General features: G+C 43.4%; 1 protein-coding gene across 1 annotated transcript in view; it reads right to left on the reverse strand.

Annotated features, from left to right (window-relative positions):
* kif21a (kinesin family member 21A) overlaps positions 1–25,018 on the reverse strand; it is a 75,781-nt gene that overhangs the window by 12,397 nt on the left and 38,366 nt on the right. Inside the window, exons 12-28 of the mRNA XM_047388328.1 lie at positions 24,247–24,315; positions 21,762–21,849; positions 21,561–21,669; positions 16,122–16,310; positions 15,531–15,730; positions 15,340–15,447; positions 15,142–15,210; positions 12,564–12,709; positions 11,375–11,519; positions 10,675–10,869; positions 10,016–10,117; positions 9,392–9,557; positions 4,583–4,603; positions 2,227–2,284; positions 1,921–1,975; positions 1,630–1,832; positions 147–272 (exon numbers count right to left, since the gene is read on the reverse strand). Of these exons, the coding sequence (XP_047244284.1) occupies positions 147–272; positions 1,630–1,832; positions 1,921–1,975; positions 2,227–2,284; positions 4,583–4,603; positions 9,392–9,557; positions 10,016–10,117; positions 10,675–10,869; positions 11,375–11,519; positions 12,564–12,709; positions 15,142–15,210; positions 15,340–15,447; positions 15,531–15,730; positions 16,122–16,310; positions 21,561–21,669; positions 21,762–21,849; positions 24,247–24,315 (2,049 nt within the window). The remainder of the gene's footprint in view (positions 1–146; positions 273–1,629; positions 1,833–1,920; positions 1,976–2,226; positions 2,285–4,582; positions 4,604–9,391; positions 9,558–10,015; positions 10,118–10,674; positions 10,870–11,374; positions 11,520–12,563; positions 12,710–15,141; positions 15,211–15,339; positions 15,448–15,530; positions 15,731–16,121; positions 16,311–21,560; positions 21,670–21,761; positions 21,850–24,246; positions 24,316–25,018) is intronic.

Below are 25,018 nucleotides of genomic sequence, written 5' to 3' on the forward strand. Positions count from 1 at the left end.
TTTGAATTCGGAGCACAACTGGTTTAGGAAACACTTCATGTCTCTCTAAAGCAGGATATTGACAGGAGTAGTATTAGTAGAGTTAAGATACTGTAGTTTCACTTTTTCATAGCTTTGCTCCCAAAATGCTGGAAACAAGCTCTTACTGTTTAATCTCCTTGACCTTTGCCCTGTCAGCCGCTGCTTGTGCCTTGTCATAGGTCTTCCTGCGAAAGAGTGGGGACGGCTCTGGGGTTCGCTTCTCCACACCTGACACAGTTCTGGAGCCAGAACTGGGTGTTCAGTTTGATCAATTATTCAGAAACACAAAGACAGCACACAAAAATATTTACAAAAACAAAAAACAGTTGGACTCTAAAATCCAAACACAATGATGGCAATAATGTGTAGATGAACATGCAATGAACACAGCAACACAGTTACCTGATACTGTAAGGCCCAATAGAAAGGATGCTCCTTGCCAAGCCCATGTTTACTAATAAAGACACTTAAGGTTTTTGTTACACTAAAGCAGTCAAACTTTAACCAGGAATATTAGTGTGGGCACATCTTTACAAAGTCTTATGAAGTAAACATGCACTGGTTTTAAGCAGGGCTTAAAAACAGAAAAAGCAGGCTGGTTAGTATTTGTATAAGAGATGCACTGAGACATCAGCTGGTGACTGGAATCAGACAATTTTACAATTGACCAGGCCTGATGGGTGAACAGCCTGTCAAAAACTAAAAGTCCCATCTTATTCCAGTCAGTGAAAGCGCCATACATAAGCATCAACAGAAGTTGTTACTGAAGGAAGAAGTCTTGGATAGATTCAGGATCAGTGAGACATTGAAAAATTAAGGTAAAAGGAGCACAAAAAGGAGCAAGAAGGCAAGACTCAACTTAATCTACAGGAAATGCACACAAGGACTGCTGTTATGAATGTTAAACGTGCTAATTGTGCTAAATGCTAACAGACTCAGCTGAAGACAAAATAAAAAATATCAAGTATTTAATCCTGTCTTTGTTTTAACATATTCCTCAAATCTTGTTTAACTCCAGAGCAGGGGCTCACACCAGGTCCTAATAAAAATAATGAATGATTAATCATCATAAAAAGGCTCCTTAATGTTCATGTAATAGAAGATATGATTTAGCAATCTATAATGTAACAACAAATCAGCTTCTCTGAAATATTAAGCTGGCCACAGTTTTTAACAATTTTTAAATGATCTTGTAATAAAATTAAAGTTGTGGCAATGGTGCACATTACATCACCAGATAGGCAACAAAGACAGTTTTTACTTGTACAGATAACTGTGTCCAATAATGTGGAGAACTTTCCCGAAGTTGTATATTTTCAGCTCCAACTTTGATTGAAGGTGCATCTTTAATTTTCATTTTTGCTCTATTAGATTTGATAAAGCAATAAAGAGGTAGTTTTTGCATGGGACTTAAAGGAAGCCATACATTCATTTTATTTTGCAATCTTTTCATGCTTTTATATCTGTTGGACTAACCTGTGTTATTTTATAAGTATGCTTCTGAGAAGAATGGCAACCAAAAAACAAAGCTGCTGCAGGCTCCAATATGCAATAGAGAAGGATGTAGAGATTAACCTGTATGTGAAAGAGTGCTGGGCTTGGACTTACATGCTGCCCATTTTAGAAGAAAAGCCAGGGGAAAGAGCTGTGTAGTCTCTGACTGATGGGCCTGACAAGTCCATGTCAACTCCACCTCCATCTGGGATTTCAGCCAATGACAGCATGGGACTAGAGAAGTCAGTGGTTGCATCAGGAGCAGAGTCACTGTTTGCATACAGAAGCTCCATCTGAGTGGTGGTCCTCCTGCGGGCCTGTGCAGAAAAGTTCAAGAAAGGTGAAGACAATAAAATATTTAAACTTTAATAACAATCAGACATTAACACTATAACTGAAGGATACCTTGCTTCTTGATTTGGTCTCCCCACAAAGTTTCATAAGGTCTGATGCCAATGTGCTATACAGGAAATACAGCAAGTATCAGGAAATACACTTAGAATTCACTGGAAGTAAAATGAAAAAAGAACTCATGCAATATAAATTAGGAGAAAACTCCAATCCATTAGAGAGAAAATGGACAACACGCACTGCCACATTATAGACACAATAACATAAACACAGTATTAATATTAAAAGGGAAAAAAAGAGAACAAAAATATGACAACCCTCAATATAACCCACAATAATAAAAAAAGCTACTTTACTTACGTTCCTTCTGCTGAGGGACTTTGGGCTGACTCATCACTGCTGCTATCATCCCCATTTTCTGTCAAACGAGACCAGTAAAGAAAATCAGAACTGACTGATAACAGTTTCTTCATAAGAATGAAACACCTGCTTATCTTCTTTAACACTGCATCACTGATTGAGTTCTCATTTTATCACCATTTTTCTACTTTTTTGTTGTAGCTGCTGACTTGGGATTAAAGGTGCATCTCAGCAAATTAGATTATTGAAAGGTTAATTTATTTCAGTACTTCTATTTAAAGGGTAAAACTCACTACACAGATTCATTTTACACAGAGGGATACATTTCAGGCGTTTATTTCTGTTAATCTTGATGATTATGGCGAAGCTAATGAAAGCACAAAATTCAGAAATACAGAAACGTTACGGCCATGTTATGGTCTACACAGTCCTGCTGAAAACTGTTGACTTAACAGCTGCCCAGCAGACACCCTCAGCAAGAGAGATAATAAAATCTTCTAGAAATGCACCGCTTAAGGTGGCGGCATGCTGGAGTAGCTCTGTTACTTTTATTCTGATGTATTCTTTTTAAAACTTTAATCCCTCATTTTCTGGCCGAGTCGTTGCTTTTTTGGACGATTAATCCCTCTGGATACTGTGCAGCTGGAGTAATGCCTCAACTATCAATTGCCCGGATATTGAACTGTTAGCAGTAAGTTTTCATCCATATTATTTACCCAGAAAGTTAACCGCAGTTATTTTGGGGACAGTTTACATTCCACCTTTAGCTGTTACCGACACTGCATGTGATGCCACCAGCTCACTTGTTGCTAACTTACAGATGCAACACCCCAATGCGTTTGTGGCAATATCTGGTGATTTTAACCATGCTTCACCCTCTGCTACATTTCCAACATTGGAACAATTTGTCAGCTGCTCTACCAGAGAAAACAAAACGTTGGATTTGTGTTATTTAAATGTCAAGGATTCATATAACTCTAAAGCAAGACTTCCTCTAGGCCATGACTGAGCTTGTGACCGATAACATAAACATCTGTGTGGATAACACCACGCAATCCCCACCAAAACAGTGAGATGGTTCGCCAATAACAAACCCTGGATCACCAGTGGCCTGAGGGATCTGCTTATCAAGAAACAAAGAGCCTCCAGATAGGGAGACAGGGAATTATTTAAGGGGGTATACAGAAGCAACTTAAAGTCAACAAGAGAGACAGCAAGGAGGTGTACACAAAGAAGCTAGAGAGCAAGCTCCAGCAAAACAATATCAGAGATGCGTGGTCAGGGATGAAGACCGATAGAACGATGGATGTCTGGACAGATCCAATGAACTAAACACATTCTTCAATAGGTTCAGTTCAGAAACAAGCTCAGCATCCTCCTCTCCAACCTCCAGCCAAACAGACATCGCACCCTCCTTTGACCCTTAGTTTTCCAGTCACATCCCAGATGTTTTATCTTCCACCTTGACCAAGGGCCTTTTGCTTCTACATGTTTGCCTTTAACCAAATCAGGAGATGCTGACATCCATTACAAGACAGACTCCTGTCATCTACAAAAATACTCTGATGACTCTACAGTCATAGGGTGCATCAGAGATGGACAAGCTGAGTACAAAGAGCTGTTGGACTGCTTTGTGGCATGGTGTGGAAACAGTTCTCATCTTTAATGTATCCATCTCTAATGTAAATAAACCCCTCTAATTTTATGATAAACTGTAATTTGGATTTTGATTAGATGCAAGCCATATTCATTAATAATAAATGAAATAAATACTTAAAAAATATAACTCGTAATGTAATGAGAATAGGATATGATTTTCACTTTTGTAGTGAAATAAATTAACTTCTCAATTATTTTCTAAATTATTGAGATGTACCAGTAAAAAGTAAAGAAAAGAAAGAATTCCCATGCTTTTTTAATAGACAATCCTCAATGGGTCCACTGGGATCAATGGGTAGAAAAAGATAAGTGGTCTGGGATCAGAGAGCTTTATTCCCAAATGTGTGAGAGTTAAGATAAGTTTATGGGTGTGAGGAATTATAAGGTTGTTTTTCCTGTTGGGGCTGGAGAGATCTGAAACAATCCACATAGAGTTATTCCTGTAAAAGTGTCAGGGGTTAGCAGCTGCTAAACCATGGAGGCTGTAGCATATATGAGCTGGAGGGAAGACGAAGGGGAGGAGGAGTGTTTTTGACTTAAAGAGTAGGGGAAGGGGTCAGTTGGCAACTGTAGGGAAGCTTGACTGCACTGCACCTCATGCACCTGCTTCTGTTAAATGTAGTTAGTTCAAAACAGTGCAAAACGTAGGAACCATGCATTCATACAAAGCATTAGGGTCTAATGGGATTTCACTTACCAACCGGGAAGTTACCTAGCTCTGTGAAAACACGAGAACAAAAGGAAAACATGGGGAAAACAAAAACGCACAAATCAAAAAGCTATCCCCCAGTAAAAAACAAAAAGAAAATTTATGGATAAAAGTGCCTAGAGTAAACATAGCATACTACTGAACATGCTGGCGAAAAACAACACAAAAAGAACAATGAGTACACCAATGCAGAAGCGTTTTCCTGCTCTAATATGATTGCATAACATAATCATTAAAGTACCCGTGACACACCTTTCCCACAAATGCAGAAATTGAAAGAAAACATCTTAGTATTAAAGGAATTAGGCAGTAATTGATATGATATTAGGATTAAAGACGTGATAAAAGACAATTGTGAGACAAAATGAGCATATTTCGATGTTAAATTCCCAAGTTGCCTGGAAATAATGTCTAAGGGGAAGTAAACGGTCACTCATTGTGTGAGAGTCAATTATAAACGGTTCAGGAAGAAGTCAAGTTGCGTTAAAAACAGCGTTAACATGGTGAAACCATGCATTGCTGGTGGTGGCAGCAAGACTACGACAGCAGCCATTAGTCTGCATTACTTTCCTGAAGCAAAGAGGATCAGAGCTGCCTGGATCAGAGCTGGAAAACTGACAAGGGACAGATGAGCTGGTCCCACAAAGCACAGCCAGGACTTCTTGGTAAAACTCCTTCGAACAAGAAACCTCTGAATTCACCAGAGAAATGATGTCAGAGGTCAGGATATCTGACAGACAAAGGAGAATGTTGAAGCAGAGTTTAAAGCCACGCTGTTCAGTGCATCTGACGGGAAAAAATCGCCAAAGAAAAGGTTGTTTCTGCTGTTGCTAAAAGGTTCAGCAGGTAAGAACACTTCCTTGTTGCAAAAGTACATTTAGATATCAGTAGTTATTGTTAATAATAGAAAATCCTAAATTATAATTATTAAAATAAGATAAATTACGACCTCATACAATATATTTAAATAAATGTTTCCCTAAAAATTCTGATATAAAAGTTTAAAAAATGAGACACCAGGCAGTGTGTTCAGATCTTGAATCATCCCTTGTGTCTGCTGCTCCATGCTGCTCACGTCGCCTCCGGTTGTTTCACTCAGCGCCGTATTTACCATAACCATGGATTTACACTGGATCTGCTCCGGTCCGGTCCGCTGCAAAGCCCAGAGGCTTCCAAGTTATTCTGAGGGAGTGTATTATGCATCCAGATATTTTCATGTGTCTTGTTCTATAATGGGTGAGTTCACTGAGTGCAGCGAAGGTAGATTTGTTGCTTCATTTGGTGCATTTAATGTTTTATTTCTCGGTTTATAATACCTTAGTTAACCCACTGAATGATCTAATTGGTCTATTGTAAACAACTGCGAATATATACACGTGTATACACACGCAGACAAAATTGTTGGTACCCCTCGGTTAATGAAAGAAAAAGCCACAATGGTCACAGAAATAACTTGAATCTGACAAAGGTAATAATGAATACAAATTCTAGGAAAATGAACAAATGAAAGTCAGACGTTGCTTTTCAAACATGCTTCATCAGAATTATTAAAAAAAATAAACTCATGAAACAGGCCTGGACAAAAATGATGATACCCCTGAAAATAATGTGACCAAAGGGACGTGTTAAATCAAGGTGTGTCCATTAATTAGCATCACAGGCGTCTACATTCTTATAATCAGTCAGTGGGCCTATATATATGGCTACAGGTAGTCAATGTGCTGTTTGGTGACATGGTACCACACTCAACATGGACCAGAGGAAGCCAAGGAAAGAGTTGTCTCAGGAGATTAGAAAGAAAACTATAGACAAGCATGTTAAAGGTAAAGGTTATAAGATCATCTCCAAGCAGCTTCATGTTCATGACTACAGTTGCACATATTATTCAGAAATTTAAGATCCAAGGGACTGTAGTCAACCTCCCTGGAATTTGCCAAACTACATGTTGACAAGCCACAAAGCTTCTGGGAGAATGTCCTACGGACAGATGAGACGAAAATTAAACTGTTTGGCAACGCACATCAGCTCTTTGTTTGCAGACGGAGAAATGAAGCATACGAAGAGAAGAACATTGTCCCTACTGTGAAACATGGAGGAGGTTCTGTTATGTTCTGGGGCTGCTTTGCTGCATCTGGTACAGGGTGTCTTGAATCTGTGCAAGTTATAATGAAATATCAAGATTATCAAGGGATTCTAGAGAGAAATGTGCTGCCCAGTGTCAGAAAGCTTGGTCTCAGTCGCAGGTCATGGGTCTTTCAACAGAATAATGACCCAAAACACACAGCTAAAAACACCCAAGAATGGCTAAGAGGAAAACATTGGACTATTCTGAAGTGGCCTTCGATGACCCCTGACCTAAATCCTATTGAGCATCTTTGGAAGGAGCTGAAACATGCCGTCTGGAAAAGGCTCCCTTCAAACCTGAGACAACTGGAGCAGTTTGCTCATGAGGAGTGGGTCAGAATACCTGCTGAGAGGTGAAGAAGTCTCATTGACAGTTATAGGAATCGTTTGATTGCAGTGATTGCCTCAAAAGGTTGTGAAACAAAATATTAAGTTAAGGGTATCATCATTTTTGTCCAGGCCTGTTTCATGAGTTAATTTTTTTAATAATTCTGTTGAATCATGTTTGAAAAGCAACGTCTGACTTTCATTTGTTCATTTTCATAGAATTTTCATTTATTATTACCTTTGTCAGATTCAAGTTATTTCTGTGACCATTGTGGATTTTTCTTTCATTAACCGAGGGGTACCAACAATTTTGTCCACCTGTGTATATGAATGTATGTATTTATTAATATAGCGATATCTACTCTGTCTTTGGTGAATTATTTTGAAAATCCGGATGTTGTGCTGGTTCTGTCTCCTGATGGTGCAGTATCATTCATGCATATTGAGTCTGGACATGCTCCGGCATCCGGCAAAAATAGACTCTGGTCGAATTGGATGGCCGTCCGCACACCGCAGCACTTGTGCTCGGCCATCTGATGACAGCTGACTTTGTTCTCCTGACTCTGCTGCGTCTCTCTATGATAGTGACTGAAATACAGGGGTTGGACAATGAAAGTGAAACACCTGGTTTTAGACCACAATAATTTATTAGTATGGTGTAGGGCCTCCTTTTGTGGCCAATACATCATCAATTTGTCTTGGGAATGACATACACAAGTCCTGCACAGTGGTCAGAGGGATTTTAAGCCATTCTTCTTGCAGGATAGTGGCCAGGTCACTACGTGATACTGGTGGAGGAAAACGTTTCCTGACTCTCTCCTCCAAAACACCCCAAAGTGGCTCAATAATATGTAGATCTGGTGACTGTGCAGGCCATGGGAGATGTTCAACTTCACTTTCATGTTCATCAAACCAATCTTTCACCAGTCTTGCTGTGTGTATTGCTGCATTGTCATCCTGATACACGGCACCGCCTTCAGGATACAATGTTTGAACCATTGGATGCACATGGTCCTCAAGAATGGTTCGGTAGTCCATGGCAGTGACGCGCCCATCTAGCACAAGTATTGGGCCAAGGGAATGCCATAATATGGCAGCCCAAACCATCACTGATCCACCCCCATGTTTCATTCTGGGCATGCAACAGTCTGGGTGGTACGCTTCTTTGGGGCTTCTCCACACCGTAACTCTCCCGGATGTGGGGAAAACAGTAAAGGTGGACTCATCAGAGAACAATACATGTTTCACATTGTCCACAGCCCAAGATTTGTGCTCCTTGCACCATTGAAACCGACGTTTGGCATTGGTGTGAGTGACCAAAGGTTTGGCTATAGCAGCCCGGCCGTGTATATTGACCCTGTGGAGCTCCCGATGGACAGTTCTGGTGGAAACAGGAGAGTTGAGGTGCACATTTAATTCTGCCGTGATTTGGGCAGCCGTGGTTTTATGTTTTTTGGATACAATCCGGGTTAGCACCCGAACATCCCTTTCAGACAGCTTCCTCTTGCGTCCACAGTTAATCCTGTTGGATGTGGTTCGTCCTTCTTGGTGGTATGCTGACATTACCCTGGATACCGTGGCTCTTGATACATCACAAAGACTTGCTGTCTTGGTCACAGATGCGCCAGCAAGACGTGCACCAACAATTTGTCCTCTTTTGAACTCTGGTATGTCACCCATAATGTTGTGTGCATTTCAATATTTTGAGCAAACCTGTGCTCTTACCCTGCTAATTGAACCTTCACACTCTGCTCTTACTGGTGCAATGTACAATCAATGAAGACTGGCTACCAGGCTGGTCCAGTTTAACCATGAAACCTCCCACACTAACATGACAGGTGTTTCAGTTTCATTGTTCAACCCGTGTAAATCTAAAGAAACATCAGATTCCTGCTGTCTGTGTGGTAGGCCACTGTAGCGCAGTCAGAAATCGTATGACCATATATCTCAACTTTTCATTTTAGCTGCATGAATTTACTTTTTAAAAGATTTATCAATGTTTCCTTTCCTTGAATATTAATCTGATTTATCATAAAAATTCGATGTCACAGGCACTTTAAAGGTCAGATATAACCTAATAAGGCCAGCGTCTGTTCAGCAGAAGGCTACAGGAAGAGCATGTCTCCAAGTGTTCAAACATGCAGCTGACCAGCAACCCAATCATCTTCCTGAAAAACTAAAATCCTTCCTAAAATGCGGGCCAGTGTATCCAAATTAACCTGAGACATAAAGAAAATCCCCAAAAAAACAAACATATCAGCATCTTATTTTCTAAGATAAAATTGAAGATTTTCAGGAAGATGCCCCGATTAGAACTGAAGTTCTGGTCTGTAAAGCCAGTTGTACCTTGAAGAGCATTTCCCAGCAGAGCATCCAGCTCCGGGTTGAACTCTGCCTTCTCCTTTAGCATGTGAAACAGCAGCTGGTTCTGTGTGGCACTTGTTATTTCAGTCTGCTTCAGCCGGCCCTCCATCACCTTCACCTGAGACTCCCGCTGAGCTGCCTGCAGACCCTGAAAAGGTCAGAACCTTTTCATTAACCATCATTCGTATTTATTTAAATAAAATGAAAAGCCTTTATTTGTCTGCTTTTAAAATCATCTGTACTATTATAGGTAGACGTTTGTATAAAGCTAGAGTATAATTCTAGGTGCTGTAGTAGAAGGCAACAGGATGACTTGTCTCGTTTCCTGAAGACGTTTCGCCTCTCATCCAAAAGGGTCCTTTGGTGACTGTAGAGCACTTAGGATTATCATGTTCTGAATGACTGAGAATCTAGACCAGCGTAAGAAAAATGATTGAAAAGTATATTGGCCCAGTAGATTCATTTTGACTCGGCTTTTTTGTGTCACGTTTGAATTTTTCAGGTCTTTGAAGATAAACCACTATTTAAGATTAACAATTTTTTATTCATGCCTGTGGCTACGTAAACACATAGAGCGATTTGCTCTGTCCAGATGAGGACCAGTACCTTGTTAATTGCCATGGACATGAAATGATCCAGCAGGAAACGAGCTTCAGTCAGAGTGCAGGACCCAATCACAGCCGAGACATCCACTGTGTCCCCCTCCTCCTGCAAAAAGTTTAAATATTAATAAAACCTTAAACCAGTCAATGTTTATAGTTTTTTTCCCTTTGAATGCTTGAGTTTTCAGCAAAGAAGTCCTACAAAGGCTTTAGTATTAATGTGACTAATTAAAATCTAAGGATTTTGCTACGAGAAAATAAAATCAAGCCTATAAATGACTTTTTGCTGAACACACAAATATTCACAAATAAAAAAGCACGTTTAAAAAAGTAAAAGTAAAATAACTGCTACAAATAGGTGAGAGTTTAGAGAAAAACATTTAGCAAATAATGTGTGTATCCATATTCCAAAGATACTCCATGTGGAAAGTTAAAATGTCTTCAAACTGACTTGGAAAACAATAAACAGCGTGCTTGTAGTCGAGAAGCTTGTATCATCGTTCTCGGTGGAAGGAAAATTCTTGTTATTGCACCCACTTTGTGCCATAAACCAGTTCTGCTGGCAGTAAAACAGCCAAAGCATGGTACTACCACCACCATGCTCGACAGTTCTTAGGTTCTCAGCTCCTTCAAACATACTTCAAGTTCACCAGCCTTCTTTACCTTGGTTTCTTCCATCTGCATGATGTTGGCTTGACAGTCCGCAATGCTGTCATTAATGTAATCAATGTTGGCGGTCAACGCATCCACCTCCTCATTAAGGGGAAGCACAGTCTTCTCTGCCTCCAGTCCCTCTCTCAACAGCCTCTCCCGCTTCCTGATAACCTTCTCCTTACGCTTCGTCAGCTCCTCTCGTTGCTGTGGGTTGAAAATATCAACAAGGGTTATTCAGCTCTCTTTATAAAAGTTATCTCTGAATATGATCACTGCTGCAGTTGATGGGGAAAAGAGCAAAAAAAAAAAAGGGGACATCAATGATCCAGTATTTCTTCCTTTCATTCTGTTCAAACCAGATTAAACAAAAAAAGATTTAAAAATACACAGAGTTGCTTATAACATAGGAAAATAAATTTACAGTCACATGAATCATTGTGGCCATAAATGAAAAATTATCTTCTTGAGCAATAATCAAACATTAATTGGAAGCAGACGTGTTTCAAATGCTCAACATATTTTTGGCAACGGTTTCTTGAAAAACAATCACGAAGAGAACATTCTGTGTTTAAACATCTGCTTAAGAAACAATAAAACATATCTCATGTTTTATTCTTTGCCATCATAATCCACAGATAGTGTTCAGGTCTTTGTCTGCTCCATTTTAAAAAGCTAAAATAAAAAAAACCACTGTGCATTATGACTTCACCTTGAGGAGACGGTTCATGTCAGCCTCCATATTGGAGATGGTCATCCTCTGCATTATGACATCCGTGATCCGACGCTCCAGGTTCTGCCGTTTATTCCGAGCGATTCTGGTGGAATAAACACCAGCTGTGCGCCTGTAAGAGGACCTGGTCACATGGCATCATTCGTCAGTCATTCAGATTTTTTCAGTATATACAGTGCCTAACTAAAGTATTCACACCCTAGGAACTGTTTCACTACGTTCTAATTACGATTTGCTCAATGCATCTAATTTGGATTTAACCCTCGTGTCAGTCATTCTGTAGAACCACCTTTCCCTGCAGTTAAAGCTGCAGATCTTTTTGCCCATTCTTTGCACAATAGTTCAAACTCAGTCAGACCGGATTATTGTGAACATCGATTTGCAAGTCTGGCCTGAGACTCAGTTGGATTTAGGTGTAGACTTTGAATGAACCATTCTAACACACATATATGCTTTGATCTAAACCATCCCATTGGAGCTGGAATGTGAAGCTCAGTCTTAAAGAGGCTATTTTCCAGATTGCCATGTATGACGTTCCATCTTCCCTGTCGCTGCCACCACAGTTTTGGTTTTGTCTGATCAGAGAAGCCATGTTTACTGTGTCAGAGACTTTCTACTTTTCCAAAAAAGGCTAGATATGTTGAGGGCAGGACCAATAGCTGTTGGCCTGTCACTTTAGGTTGTCAGCCATGTTTTGTCTTGTTTTATAGCCTAACTCTGCTTTAAAGCTCTCTAGAACCTTCTCCCGGACCTGTCTGCTGTGTTCCTTGGTCTTTATGATGTTTATTAAACAATGTTCTATAATAAACTTTTGTCGACTTTACAGAACAGCTGCATTTGTACCGAGATTAGATGACACATATTGGGACAATCTAGGCAATTTATTTCTCTGGATTTTTTTGTGGAATTAGAACAAAGAAGCTAAATATAAAGGCACGCTTTACTTTGCAGGTTTTAATACAAAACATTTAACTTCACAATTACGCAGTATTTTGTGGTAATGTATCATAGCATTTGTGGTTGTTGATGATAAAAATGTGTAAACTTTAAAAGGGGGTTGATTGAACTCTGCAAGGCACTGTATTGATAATGTATTGATTATATGAAATCATATTCAGGTTTGGTTACATCTTGTTATTTGGAACCTAAAACCCATTTATACCCTCACCATGTGCCGTTGGAAGCAGTGTTGCTGGATGGGTACATGCGTCCAGAGGGCGGCCGGTGAGTGGAGTCCTGAACTGCCTCTGGAAGGTTGACTTTCCTGACCACTTTACCTGAGGTGGGTCTGACCTGCCTTCTCAGAGCAGTCACCTGACACACCCACACCAGAAACATAACAGTGAAGACATGCTGATGCAATATGTGATCACAAGGTTAGATCTATATGTGATAACAGAAGTCTAAGTGATGTCCTGTTGGCTAAGGAAGGCCAGTACATAGTATTAACAACAGGGGCGCCACTGTTGATCTTGCTAAGAACAATAGTTTTGTTTCGGTGGAATTTTTCTCTGCTAAATAAAGTTCTGTTTCATTCCAGAGTGGATATGTCTCCTCGCGCTCCACGCAGGTCGAGATTAGATGTAAACAAAGTCACACACGTGACACGTAGCCCATCTGGGCATGCGTCCATAAACAGCACGTGGAAGGCTACGTTTGGTCTCTTTGATCTTCTTGCTGTGGACATTGCGTGCTTCGCAGGTTGGTCGCTCCTATAAGTCCGTGTTTGGACAATTATTGGTTATTGCAGGTCTAAGAGAGGTAAGCACACGTTTGGTGTGGTAAAGCGTCATCCTGCCTGTGACTTTTTCGTCAGAGTGCTCTTTGTAGCCTTCTAAGGCTGTGGTTGACGTGTCTACGTTTCTTTGTTCATTGTAGTAGGTGGTGGTGGTGTGTCCGGCTGCGGACGGCTCATTCGCTTGACGGGAGCTTGATGCTGGTGCTTCTTTCCCCCTGTGTGAGGCCAGGTGGGGAGCAGCAGACAGCTACAGTTTACAGGTGAGTGAAAGCTGGATGTTCCGACTGCGTTCTGTGTCTGCACAGTTCTCGCTCGGATTGCCCGGCGGATGCTCGTATTTGTATATGGCGGATCTGAGCGTGCTCTTCTTGGTTGAAGTTCACGCACAGGTTACCTGCCTGGCACAGACAGGAATAAAGCAAAGAAAAGGTGCAGCCACATTATAGTTAAATGGAAATCTCTGATCGCGTTTTTCAGTTTTTATTGAAGTCCTCACTCAGTTTGCCTGGTGCCTGCTCGCATTTCCCACGTCTGTGGGACCTATGCATGAACTGCAGCATTTTGCCGTTGTCTGTTAGAGCGAACAAGCTACGTCAAGTAAAGAACCTCCTTTTCGTAGCCGAGCTGCTACCCTCAGTAATGCCTCAACCGTGTTCCTGGAGGCTTGGGGGCGGCGGACGAGCACCACAGTCCACGGAGGAAGAGGCCTTGGCAGGAGTGCCAATCTCATCAGGAAGTGGACTCTTTGAGGGCCAAGGCAGAGCAGCTCAAAGCTTTACGCAAGGCTTCAGACCCCATGCCTGCCTTCCGAGCAGCAGGTTGGGAATCGGGGGAGGACCTGGAGAATGACGGAATCTCCGTGAGGGCCTCCAATTCGGAGTTTCAGTCCCTTGAGGACCAGGGTTGACCCCTTCCCAGAATCCATGGGGTACCTGCAGGGTCTGTTGGATGCTGGACGGGCAGCATCAACTCTGAAGGTGCATTTAGCAGCTATTTCAGCAAACCACGACAACATTGATGGCAGATGAGTGGGGACACATTAATGGGTGTCACAGTTTCTCCGGGGTGCAAGGAGGCTGCGCCCCCCGTTAGGGAGACAGCGGCAGCAAGGGACCTCCCACTGGTGTTGAAGCCCCTGAGTGGGCCACCTTTTCAGCCAATGCGTGCTGCCCCGCTGAAACTAGTGTCTATTAAGACGGCTTTTCTGTTAGCGGGAACAACAGCTAAGCGGGTCAGTGAGCTCCAAGCACTCGCCTCACCCCTACCTGCCTGCGCTGGAAGGCAGATGGGTCTGGAGTAACATTGTGGCTGAACATAGCCTTTCTTCCTAAGGTTCTGTCCCCAGGCTACTTGAATAAAGCCATTGAACTGGGGGCATACTGCCCTCCCCCGTTTCAGTCCGAGGAATAGAGGTTGGCGAACACGCTCTGCCCAGTCCGGGCAATGCAGCAGTACATTGTGGCTACAGGCGCTATTTGCCAGTTAGAACAGCTGTTCGTGTGCCATGGGGGGCAGAACAGGGGGCGAGCCCTTTCAAAGCACAGGCTGTCGCATCGGGTCGTGGATGCCATTGCGCTGGCTTATCAATCTGTGGGGGCAGCTGCCCCTTCTGGTGTTATGTGCCATTCTACCAGGAGTGTGCCTACGTCCCGGGCCCCCAGCGAGAAAATCCCAGGAGACCGAACTTAGCCTTCCACATGCCATTTATAGACGCACGGCCAGGTGGGCTACGTGTCACGTGCGTGACTTTGTTTTCATGGAATCTCGACTTGCGCGATGTGCGAGGAGACATATCCACTCTGTTTACAGCCACTGGCAGTCATCCAGGTATTTACAGAACCATAGTTACAGCATAACTTCCATTATTGATACAGAACCAGTCGCAGCGGAGGACAACACCCTCCAGTCAACAGAGCACAACCTTGGAAAGTTGATTAAACTTACACTATTTCACTAGAATCTGTTCATCTTCCAGGTTAAAAACATGATTTTTCTTTTTTCCTCTCACCTCCTCCGTCTTCCTCCTCAGAATGAGCTCCTGCTGCCTCTTCTGCGCCTCCAGTAACTTCAGTTGATGCTGAGGAAGAAACAGTAATGTTATTACAATTTGTTATAAGTAACAGTTAAGATAAACTGAAACATTCCCTATACCATTCCATGTAGTTGCGGCAGACTTACATTATAACACTGAATTGAAAACACTGACCTCTTGCTTTCGCTGGTCCTTTTTCAAAGAGGCAATTTCTCTGTTCCTGCGTGACTCATTCAGTCGATTTTTCTCCTGCTGCTCCTTCATTTGCTTCATAAGACGAACCTGGATCAATCAGAATACACAAAGGTTTACACATTATGCAACTAAAATCTACACCTGTGCTGTGAAGAAAAAAAGAACTGTACCTTCGTCTTCTTCATTTCTGTCACATCCATCTGAAGCTTCTTCAGCTGCTTCTCATACTGCGATTGGTTCTTTAGCAGGCGGGCGTGTTCCTTCTGAGCAGACTGAAGCTTCTGAAGCTCCTTGTTCATGATGCTCAACTTCTTCTCATATTCAGTTTTGATTTTACGAGCCTTGTCCTCAGTGCCACTTTCCACAGAATCTTTAAATGTCCAGCACAAACAAAAAGGTGAATTACAGAAGAACAGGCTGTCAGCCTTTTTAAAAGGTTTATTACACAATGCCCAACCTATTTTAATCAATGTTAGAGAAAGGTTTGATCTAATAATGTTAAATCTAAATATAAACTGTCACTGTCTTCTGACAGACACTAGGTTTACAGGCTTGTTTGAAGAACAGGCTGTTTCGAGTTACATTTGTTTTCCTCTCAAACATGTAAAGAAAAGATAAAAATTCTTCCAAGTAAAAGCAGATAGATTTTAAATATATTTTTCTTTATTACTGACATCTGAGTGGACAAAAAAAGACTGTATGTGCCATCTAGTGGATGACTTTAGTTAAACAGCCAGGCAGTTGAATCATGCTGATCTTACTCATGTTTTGAAGGACACGATCCCTCTCCAGCTGAGTGTCCTTGATCTTGCACTGCAGCATCATCAGCTTCTGCTCGTACTGCTGTTTGAGCGTGTGCAGACGTCGCTGGCTGTTCTCCAGCTCGTCGATGAGTTTCTGCTTGATGGCAATCTCGCATGTGATGTTGGCCAGATCTGCCTGGTAGTTCTCTGCCAGACATAAGAAACTACAGTCATTTCACTCTTCAAAGGTTACGCAGTTTGTGACACCACTGGTGTATTTTTTTAAATCAACAAATGTACACAGACAATTCATTAAATACAAAAAAAAAAAAAAAAAACCTGCTAATTCTGTGTTTGTGTATTTGGGCCAGCGACAACACAAGAGGCACCCCAATCAATGTAATAGGCTGGCAACAGAAAACACTATAGTGGACAAATGTCAGATTTCATCAATGACTGAAAAGATTTTCACAATTTATTGAACCAAGGCTGCAGGCAATCAGGAAGACATTTAAATGCAATATTATTGCTGAGTATTGCAATGATGATATTGATAATTACTGACCGACATTTTCCTGATTCCTCTTTTTCCCTTCATCACAACGTCCCTATCATGCTGTGAGCTATACTACCAAAAGTATTCGCAGGGACCATCTCTAAACTGTTCCCACAAAGTTGGGGTTATGGAATTGTTTAAAATCTCCTGGTATGACACGGGGCTGGTGGTGTAGGGGTTAAGCGCACGACCATGTGCAGCGGCTATGGTACTCGGTGCGGCTGTCCCAGGTTTGTGTCTCAGGTTCGAGTCCCGGACCCGGCGACCTTTGCCGAATGTCTCCCTCTCTCTTTGTCCACTTTCCTGTCTACCCACTGCTGAAAAATGAAAAATAAAGGCCTCTATTGCTGTAAAGAAAAATATTTCAAATCTCCTGGTATGTTAAAGATTTCACTGTTTAGGAGTGAGAAACTTTCACGACGAAAATTATTGCACAGCTGACATCCCATTACAGCACCACAGACTTCACATAGCTCCTGAGAGTGTCTTCATGCCAACGTGTTGGATTTTCTAGGCTGGATTTTAATTATTCGGATGGATGAGTGAATGCTATAATGCAATATAGTGTATCTCCGCCACTAAGTACATCAAGTGTGAACAGTCCCAAAAAACTACTGGTATTTCAGGTGCTCAAATAAAGCATGTCGTTTATCCCACCCAAGACCAAAATCCTAAGTGAAACACTGCAGACTTAAACTGAGAAGACCCTGAAGCTATGATGGATACTTCCATAGATAAAAAGGCTGAAGCAAGTGGTGACGATGCCTGAACTTTAACTGGTACAAATCTATTTACATTCATTTTAATATCTCCCATTTGCTTGGTGCAAAGTAGGGCTAATTGGTTTGATTGGGCTCATAATAAGTCTATCATCAGCACAATGGATTTAAACTTTTTCTTTTTACGTTTTTTTGCATGCATTTTAAATGCATGCAAAAAAACGACCCAGTAGTCATGCAGGATACAAGTAATCTCCTTTGAAGGAGGAATATGATTGAACAAGGAAATAAAAGGAAAAAAAAACAAACATAAAATATATAAATGCATTTTCTAAAGGAATTTGATCAGATCCTTTAATGCCTTATTTGATCTAAACAGAATAATTAATACATGGAACCTTGTTTTTGAGAGGGTCAAATACTATCTTGATTAAATAAGGATTTACCATCAAACATCTAAACAGACAACCAGACAATGACATGTTATTCTATAGGTTACAAAGTATACCTAAAGTCACTCTGAATGATTTTAAATTAAGACCTAGCCAATAGCTTTAACAACAGATTCTGATTATCTTGTTCCTGCTTTAAAGAAACAACTTACTGCTGTATTATTCTAAATCGGTTGTTTCTCCAAATCAAATAAAGTAAACTCATTTACTTCTGATACTTGTAGTAAGCTCACTGTTTTAATCACCTTCACCCCATTTTTCTACCTTTCAATTTTATTTTCCAAGTTGGTACATGGAACCTGATGATGATAACATACAGGTCTAATCTCTGCAAGGCCTTTAACTCATAGATTATTAATATATAAAATACCTTTTATTCTGCTCATGTAAAAACTATTCCCAAACTGGCCTGCTCGTAAATCTGTTTTCTACACGTACATAAATGCTGCCTGACTGTGAGATAACAGCTCCACCTTGTGGAGATATTTTAAAATAAAAAAGTCCTCCAAGCAATTTTGTCGTTGTCTTCCGCTTATCCGGGACCGGGTCGCAGGGGCAGCAGACTCAGCAGAGAAACCCAGACGTCCCTCTCCCCAGAAACCTCCTCCAGCTCCTCCAGGGGGAGCCCAAGGCGTTCCCAGGCCAGCCGAGAGACAATAGTCCCTCCAGCGTGTCCTGGGTCGTCCCCTGGGCCTCCTCCCGGTGGGACGTGCCTGGAACACCTCCCGAGGAAGGCGTCCAGGAGGCATCCGGTATAGATGCCCGAGCCACCTCAACTGGCTCCTCTCGATGTGGAGGAGCAGCGGCTCTACTCCGAGTTCCTCCCGGATGGTCGAGCTCCTCACCCTATCTTTAAGGGAGTGCCCGGCCACCCTACGGAGGAAGCTATTTTCAGCCGCTTGTATCTGGGATCTCGTTCTTTCAGTCATGACCCAAAGTTCATGGCCATAGGTGAGGGTAGGAACGTAGACCGACCGGTAAATAGAGAGCTTTGCTTTTCGGCTCAGCTCTCTCTTCCCCACAACGGACCGGCACAGTGCCCCCATTACTGCAGCAGCCGCACCGATCTGTCTGTCGATCTCCCGCTCCATTCTTCCCTCACTCGTGAACAAGACCCCGAGATACTTAAACTCCTCCACTTGAGGCAGGAACTCCCCTCCAACCTGAAGAGGACAAGCCACCCTTTTCTGGTCGTGAACCATGGCCTCGGACTTGGAGGAGCTGATCTTCATCCCAGCCGCTTCACACTCGGCTGCGAACCGCCACAGTGCATGCTGTAGGTCTTGGCTAGAGGGAGCCAGCAGGACCACATCATCTGCAAAAAGAAGAGACGAAATCCTCTGGTCCCCAAACCAGACCCCCTCCGGCCCTTGGCTGCGTCTAGAAATCCTGTCCATAAAAGTTATGAACAGGACCGGTGACAAAGGGCAGCCCTGCCGGAGTCCAACATGCACCGGGAACAGGTCCGACTTAGTGCCGGCAATGCGGACCAAACTCCAGCTCCGCTTGTACAGAGACCGGATGTCCCCTAATAAAGAGCCCCGATTCCATACTCCTGGAGCACCCCCCACAGGGCATCACGAGGGACACAGTCGAATGCCTTCTCCAGGTCCACAAAACTCATGTGAACCAGTTGGGCAAACTCCCATGAACCCTCGAGCACCCTGTAGAGGGTATAGAGCTGGTCCAGTGTTCCACAGCCGGGACTAAAACCACACTGCTCCTCCTGAAGCCGAGGTTCGACTATCAGCCGGACTTTCCTCTCCAATACCCTGGCGTAGGCCTTACCAGGGAGGCTGAGGAGTGTGATCTCCCTGTAGTTGGAACACACACTCCGGTCACCCCTTCTTATAAAGGGGGACCACCACCCCAGTCTGCCAGTCCAGAGGCACTGTCCCTGACCGCCACGCAATGTTGAAGAGGCGTGTCAACCATGACAGCCCCACAACATCCAAAGACTTGAGGTACTCAGGGTGGATCTACTCAGGGCGGATCTCATCCACCCCCGAAGCCTTGCCACCGCGGAGCTTTTTAACCACCTCGGTGACTTCAGCCTGGGTGATGAAAGAGTCCAACCCCGGGTCCCCAGCCTCTGTTTCCACCACGGAATGCGTGATGGCAGGATTGAGGAGATCCTCGAAGTACTCCTTCCACCGCCCGATAATATCCTCAGTCGAGGTCAGCAGTCTCCCGCCTCCACTATAAACAGTGTTGGCGAAGTACTGTTTCCCCTCCTGAGGCGCCGGACGGTTTGCCAGAATCGCTTCGAGGCCAACCGGTAGTCCTTCTCCATGGCCTCACCGAACTCCTCCCAGGCCCGCGTTTTTGCCCCTGCCACAGCCCGGACCGCAGCACGCTTGGCCTCACGGTACCCGTCAGCCGCCTCAGGAGTCCCACAAGCCAACCACAGCCGATAGGACTCCTTCTTCAGCTTGACAGCATCCCTTACTGCCGGTGTCCACCACCGGGTTCTGGGATTGCCGCCGCGACAGGCACCGCAGACCTTACGGCCGCAGCTACGGGCAGCAGCATCGACAATAGATGCGGAGAACATGGTCCACTCAGACTATGTCTCCAACATCCCCCGGGATCTGGTCGAAGCTCTCCCGGAGGTGAGAGTTGAATACATCCCTGGCCGAGGGCTCCACCAGGTGTTCCCAGCAGACCCTCACTATGCGCTTGGGCCTGCCAAGTCTGTCCGGCTTTCTCCTCCCCCAGCGGATCCAACTCACCACCAGGTGGTGATCAGTGGACAGCTCAGCCCCTCTCTTCACCCGAGTGTCCAAAACATACGGCCGAAGGTCTGATGATACGACAACAAAGTCGATCATCGACCTCCTGCCTAGGGTATCCTGGTGCCAAGTGCACTGATGGACATCCTTATGTTTGAACATGGTGTTCGTTATGGACAATCCGTGACTAACACAGAAGTCCAATAACAAAACACCACTCGGATTCAGATCGGGGAGGCCATTCCTCCCGATCACGCCTCTCAAGGTGTCACTGTCGTTTCCAACGTGGGTGTTGAAGTCCCCCAGCAGAATAATGGAGTCCCCGGGAGGGGCACTATCCAGCACCCCCGACAGGGACACCAAGAAGGCCGGGTACTCCGCACTACCGCTCGGCCCGTAGGCCGAGACGACAGTCAGAGACCTATCCCCAACCCGAAGTCGCAGGGATGCGACCCTCTCATCCACTGGGGTAAACCCCAACACGAGACGGCTGAGCTGGGGGGCAACAAGCAAACCCACACCAGCCTGCCGCCTCTCCCCGTGGGCCACTCCAGAGTAGAAGAGAGTCCAGCCCCTCTCAAGGAGATGGGTTCCAGAGGCGAGCCCGACTATTTCTAGTCGATATCTCTCGACCTCCCGCATAAGCTCAGGCTCCTTCCCCCCGAGCGAGGTGACATTCCACGTCCCTAGAGCCAGCCTAAGCATCCGGGGATCGAGCCGCTGAGGTCTCCACCTTCGTCCGCCACCCAATCCTCTTTGCACCGGTCCCTCACGGTTCCCCCTGCAGGTGGTGGCCCCACTGGGGGATGGCCTCGCGTCTCTCGTTCAGGCTTGGCCCGGCCCCGCGAGGAGCGATCCGGGCACCAGGTGCTCTCCGGCGAGTCCCGACCCCAGGCTTGACTCCAGGGTGGGACCCCGGCTCCGCCGTGCCGGGCGATGTCACGTGCCTCGATATTTTAGTCCTCATGAAGGATTCAACTACTTAATGATCTTCATACCTTTTTCATCCGACTCCGAGTCAGAATCATCAGAGCTCTCCTCCACATCCATCTCCTCTTCCTCTTCTTCCTCCTCCTCCTCTTCATGATCGCTGGTGTCTTGCACCTCCTAAAGCAGCATTTTCAAAGAATTTGTTTAGCAGCATCCATGAGAACATTAAAAACTCTGTAGGACAACCTGATCTAAAACCCTGACCTTACCATTTCAGTCTCTTCGTTGAGCCGTTCAGTCATTTCCTTCTCAGTGGCCTTCTCTTGTTCATTGTCAGGAACTTCTTCCTTGTTTGCACTGAGACACACACACACACAGATGTAGATTAGCAACTAATGAAAAAAGATTTCCCCAGAAAAACATCTGCAATCATATCTTCGGAGGTACTTCATTTAAGCAAAGATCAATAAAACAAAGCATTTATGTGAATATTCTCATGGTGAACAGAAATATCCAAAGCACATCTGTTATCAAGGGTTTACACTGTCTTTTTGACAAATAAGCTTTTAAATGACAAACTACAAGAGCAAAAACAGTCGATACATATTTAAAATTTCCAATCACATTTATTTCAAAACCAACTAGATAGCATCAGCTGAGAACATGCATTGTTTGTCTGTTTTCATTAGCTGTTTTGTGGAAAAGACAGCGCATCTTGTTAAAATGATGAGATAGCATTGCTTCTCAGTCCGAACAAAATGGGGAAGCAGCTGTTTAGGAGAAGTGCAGCACAAAAAGTAAAAAAGGAAACCGAATTCATGAACCAGGTGGATTGGATAACAGTTTTATCCAATCAGATATAAGTCATGAAGTGGACCTCTCCGGCAGAATGAAATGAGAATGAATTATAAACACATTAAATAGGGGAAGTTTAGTTTTGCACGGTTAAAATTCATGATGTGCCAAGGGAACATATTGCAGGTTTTGTCTTGTTTTGAGCCAAAGGTAGAAATCTCTAAAATAGTTTGTGCCTGGGTTCCACACTGTCTAAGACAAAAGTTAAAACAATGGTAAAAGGTAGAGCAAAAGATAGTGAGCAACGGCTGAGACCTGAAGAGACATTTGGGTTTTAAAATAACTGTCTCATGAGAGCAGCGGGCATCTACACAGCAATGTTTAGATTTAGGTGAGGGAAATGCAGTTCTTTGCTGAAGTATTCAGGCTCTTGAACTTTTTCATCTTTTGTCCCATCACAACAGGATGCTTTTGACTTCAGCAATGCATTTAACAGCAATTCCACACAAACTGGTCATGAAGCTGAGCAATCTGGCCGTTGGGAAACTGTGCATAGGTTCAAGACTTTCTCAGAAACAGAACTCAGAACACCAAGATGGAAGAGTGCATATTTTCCTCCTTTATCCTGACTACCGATACACCACAGGGATGTGTCCTCAGCCCTCACCTCTTCTCTCTCTTTCCCCATGACTGCTCCCCCATATATCCCATCAAGACCATTGTCAAATTTGCTGATGACACCACCATAGTTAGAAGGCCAGAATCAGCCCTGACACCACCCTTCCCATTTGGCAAGAGATACCAGAACCAAGACATTTATAAGTAGCTTCTTCCATCAGCGTGTTAGAGCCATTGCCCCCTCCTCTCTCACACTACCAATCTGCCTGAAAGGGGAGTTACAGTAATCCCTCACCCATCCTCTCTCCTCTTAATCAACTATTTATCTAATAATTTATTGAACACTCAGGGCTTTTAACTGTTTTTTTTTTCCTGAATTGTCTCTACCTTTATGTTTATTCCTGATGATGATAAGTTGCCAGCAGCATCTAGCTGTTAAAAAATAAAAGAGCAACCAATTCCCTTTAGAAGTAACCTAATTAGTAAATAAAATCCACTTGTGAGAAAAAATGCAAATATGTAGAAGGAGCTGTGGTTAAATGAAATACTCTTTGCCCAACATGGAAAAGTAAAGATCCACATCATCTTAAAGTCCAACTGTCGAGAGCTACTGTCCTGCAACTTGTAGATAAAATCCTGCTCCAACAGACCTGAACCAAGTGAATGGGTCATTACCAGGCCTGTGCAGAACTAGAAGGCATGCTGAGAATCCACAGCATTTGACTCTGGTGTGTTGGAGCAAAGTTGCATCTAAAAGTTGCAGGACAGTGGCTCTCGAGGGGTGGAGATTGAGGCCTCCTGCTAAACACACGATCCATACTGTGAAACCTGGTGGTGAGTGGTAGCATCTTGCTCTGGGGATACCTTCAAAGTCCTAACCTAAAGCCTATTGAGATTATGTGGGAAGACTTGAAAATTGTTCAGATATTCTTCATCCATTCTGACTAAACTTGAACCATTTTGCAAGGAAGCTTAGGTAAATATTTCAGTCTGTTGATGTCCAAAGCTGGTACAGACAAACACCTAATGGCCTGCACCTGTAACTGCAGTGAAGGTTGATGAACATAAATTCAGAACCTCCCTCTTAGATTTGTATATGTAAAAAGGCCTGGCAACCATGTATCTCTTTTTCAATTTCACCTTAAGCATAAGATTGTGTTGTTATATCTCACAAAATACCAATAAATACATAGAGAGCTTGTTCTTGTAGTGTGACAAAATGTGAAAAGGATCAAGGAATATGAATACTTTAGTGAGGAATTGTTATCAGTCCAAAATAAATAAGTCAATGGAAGCAAAAAATGCGGACAGAAAAAGGAAGGTGGAAGAGCTTGAACAAACCTGGGATCCACCTCTTCCACCACCTCCTCCCTTTGCTCACTCTCTCTCTCCTCCAACAGCTGCTGGAGTCTTCAGGGAGGAGTGAAGTGTCAAAAAAGGAGAAGGGAAAAAGATGGAAAAACAATGGAAGGTAGAACGGTCAAATGAAGCTCTACACCTTTAAATTTCTTACAGCGCCCCACGGCAAAATCAGAATAACAGAACACGCCTTCAGCAGATGCCATACAGACTGTGGAACTAGGTCAGGGGTCACACACACACACACACACACCTCATTGTTTTCTGGGTGGTCCCTGAACATTTGGTAAAACTTACTCTAGGATAAGGCTGACATTTGGATCTTATTTTGGCAGAGATGTTACAGTCTTGATCAGTCAAGTAAGTGATGGCAGACTAGTAAAGGCAGTCATCTGAATCGCCAACAAGATATTCTGGATAATTAAAAATCAACATTGTAGAGCCCATCCTCTTCATCTTTCCTCAGAGTCTTGCTCAGGGTTAAGAGAAGCTGGGGCCTATCGTGGACTCTAATGAAAAGGCTGCCAGGCCATCACCAGACCTAAGCAGTGGCCATAGACCATGCTCATTCTAAGCAAAACATAAGGCCAGTTTAAAAGTAGCAGATATATGAACATGTACGTCTTCAAGCAAATAGAGAAAATAGAGAAAAGGAAGAACTCCCTAAAGGCTCAGGGACACAAACCTGAACCTCTAGCTTCAAGGCCAGAAACTCCATTCAGGAGATAAATTCAACCACTCCATTGCTCTGCAC

Source organism: Girardinichthys multiradiatus, chromosome 2 (genome assembly GCF_021462225.1).
Source record: "Girardinichthys multiradiatus isolate DD_20200921_A chromosome 2, DD_fGirMul_XY1, whole genome shotgun sequence".
In the NCBI taxonomy this organism is placed as follows: Eukaryota; Metazoa; Chordata; class Actinopteri; order Cyprinodontiformes; family Goodeidae; genus Girardinichthys; species Girardinichthys multiradiatus.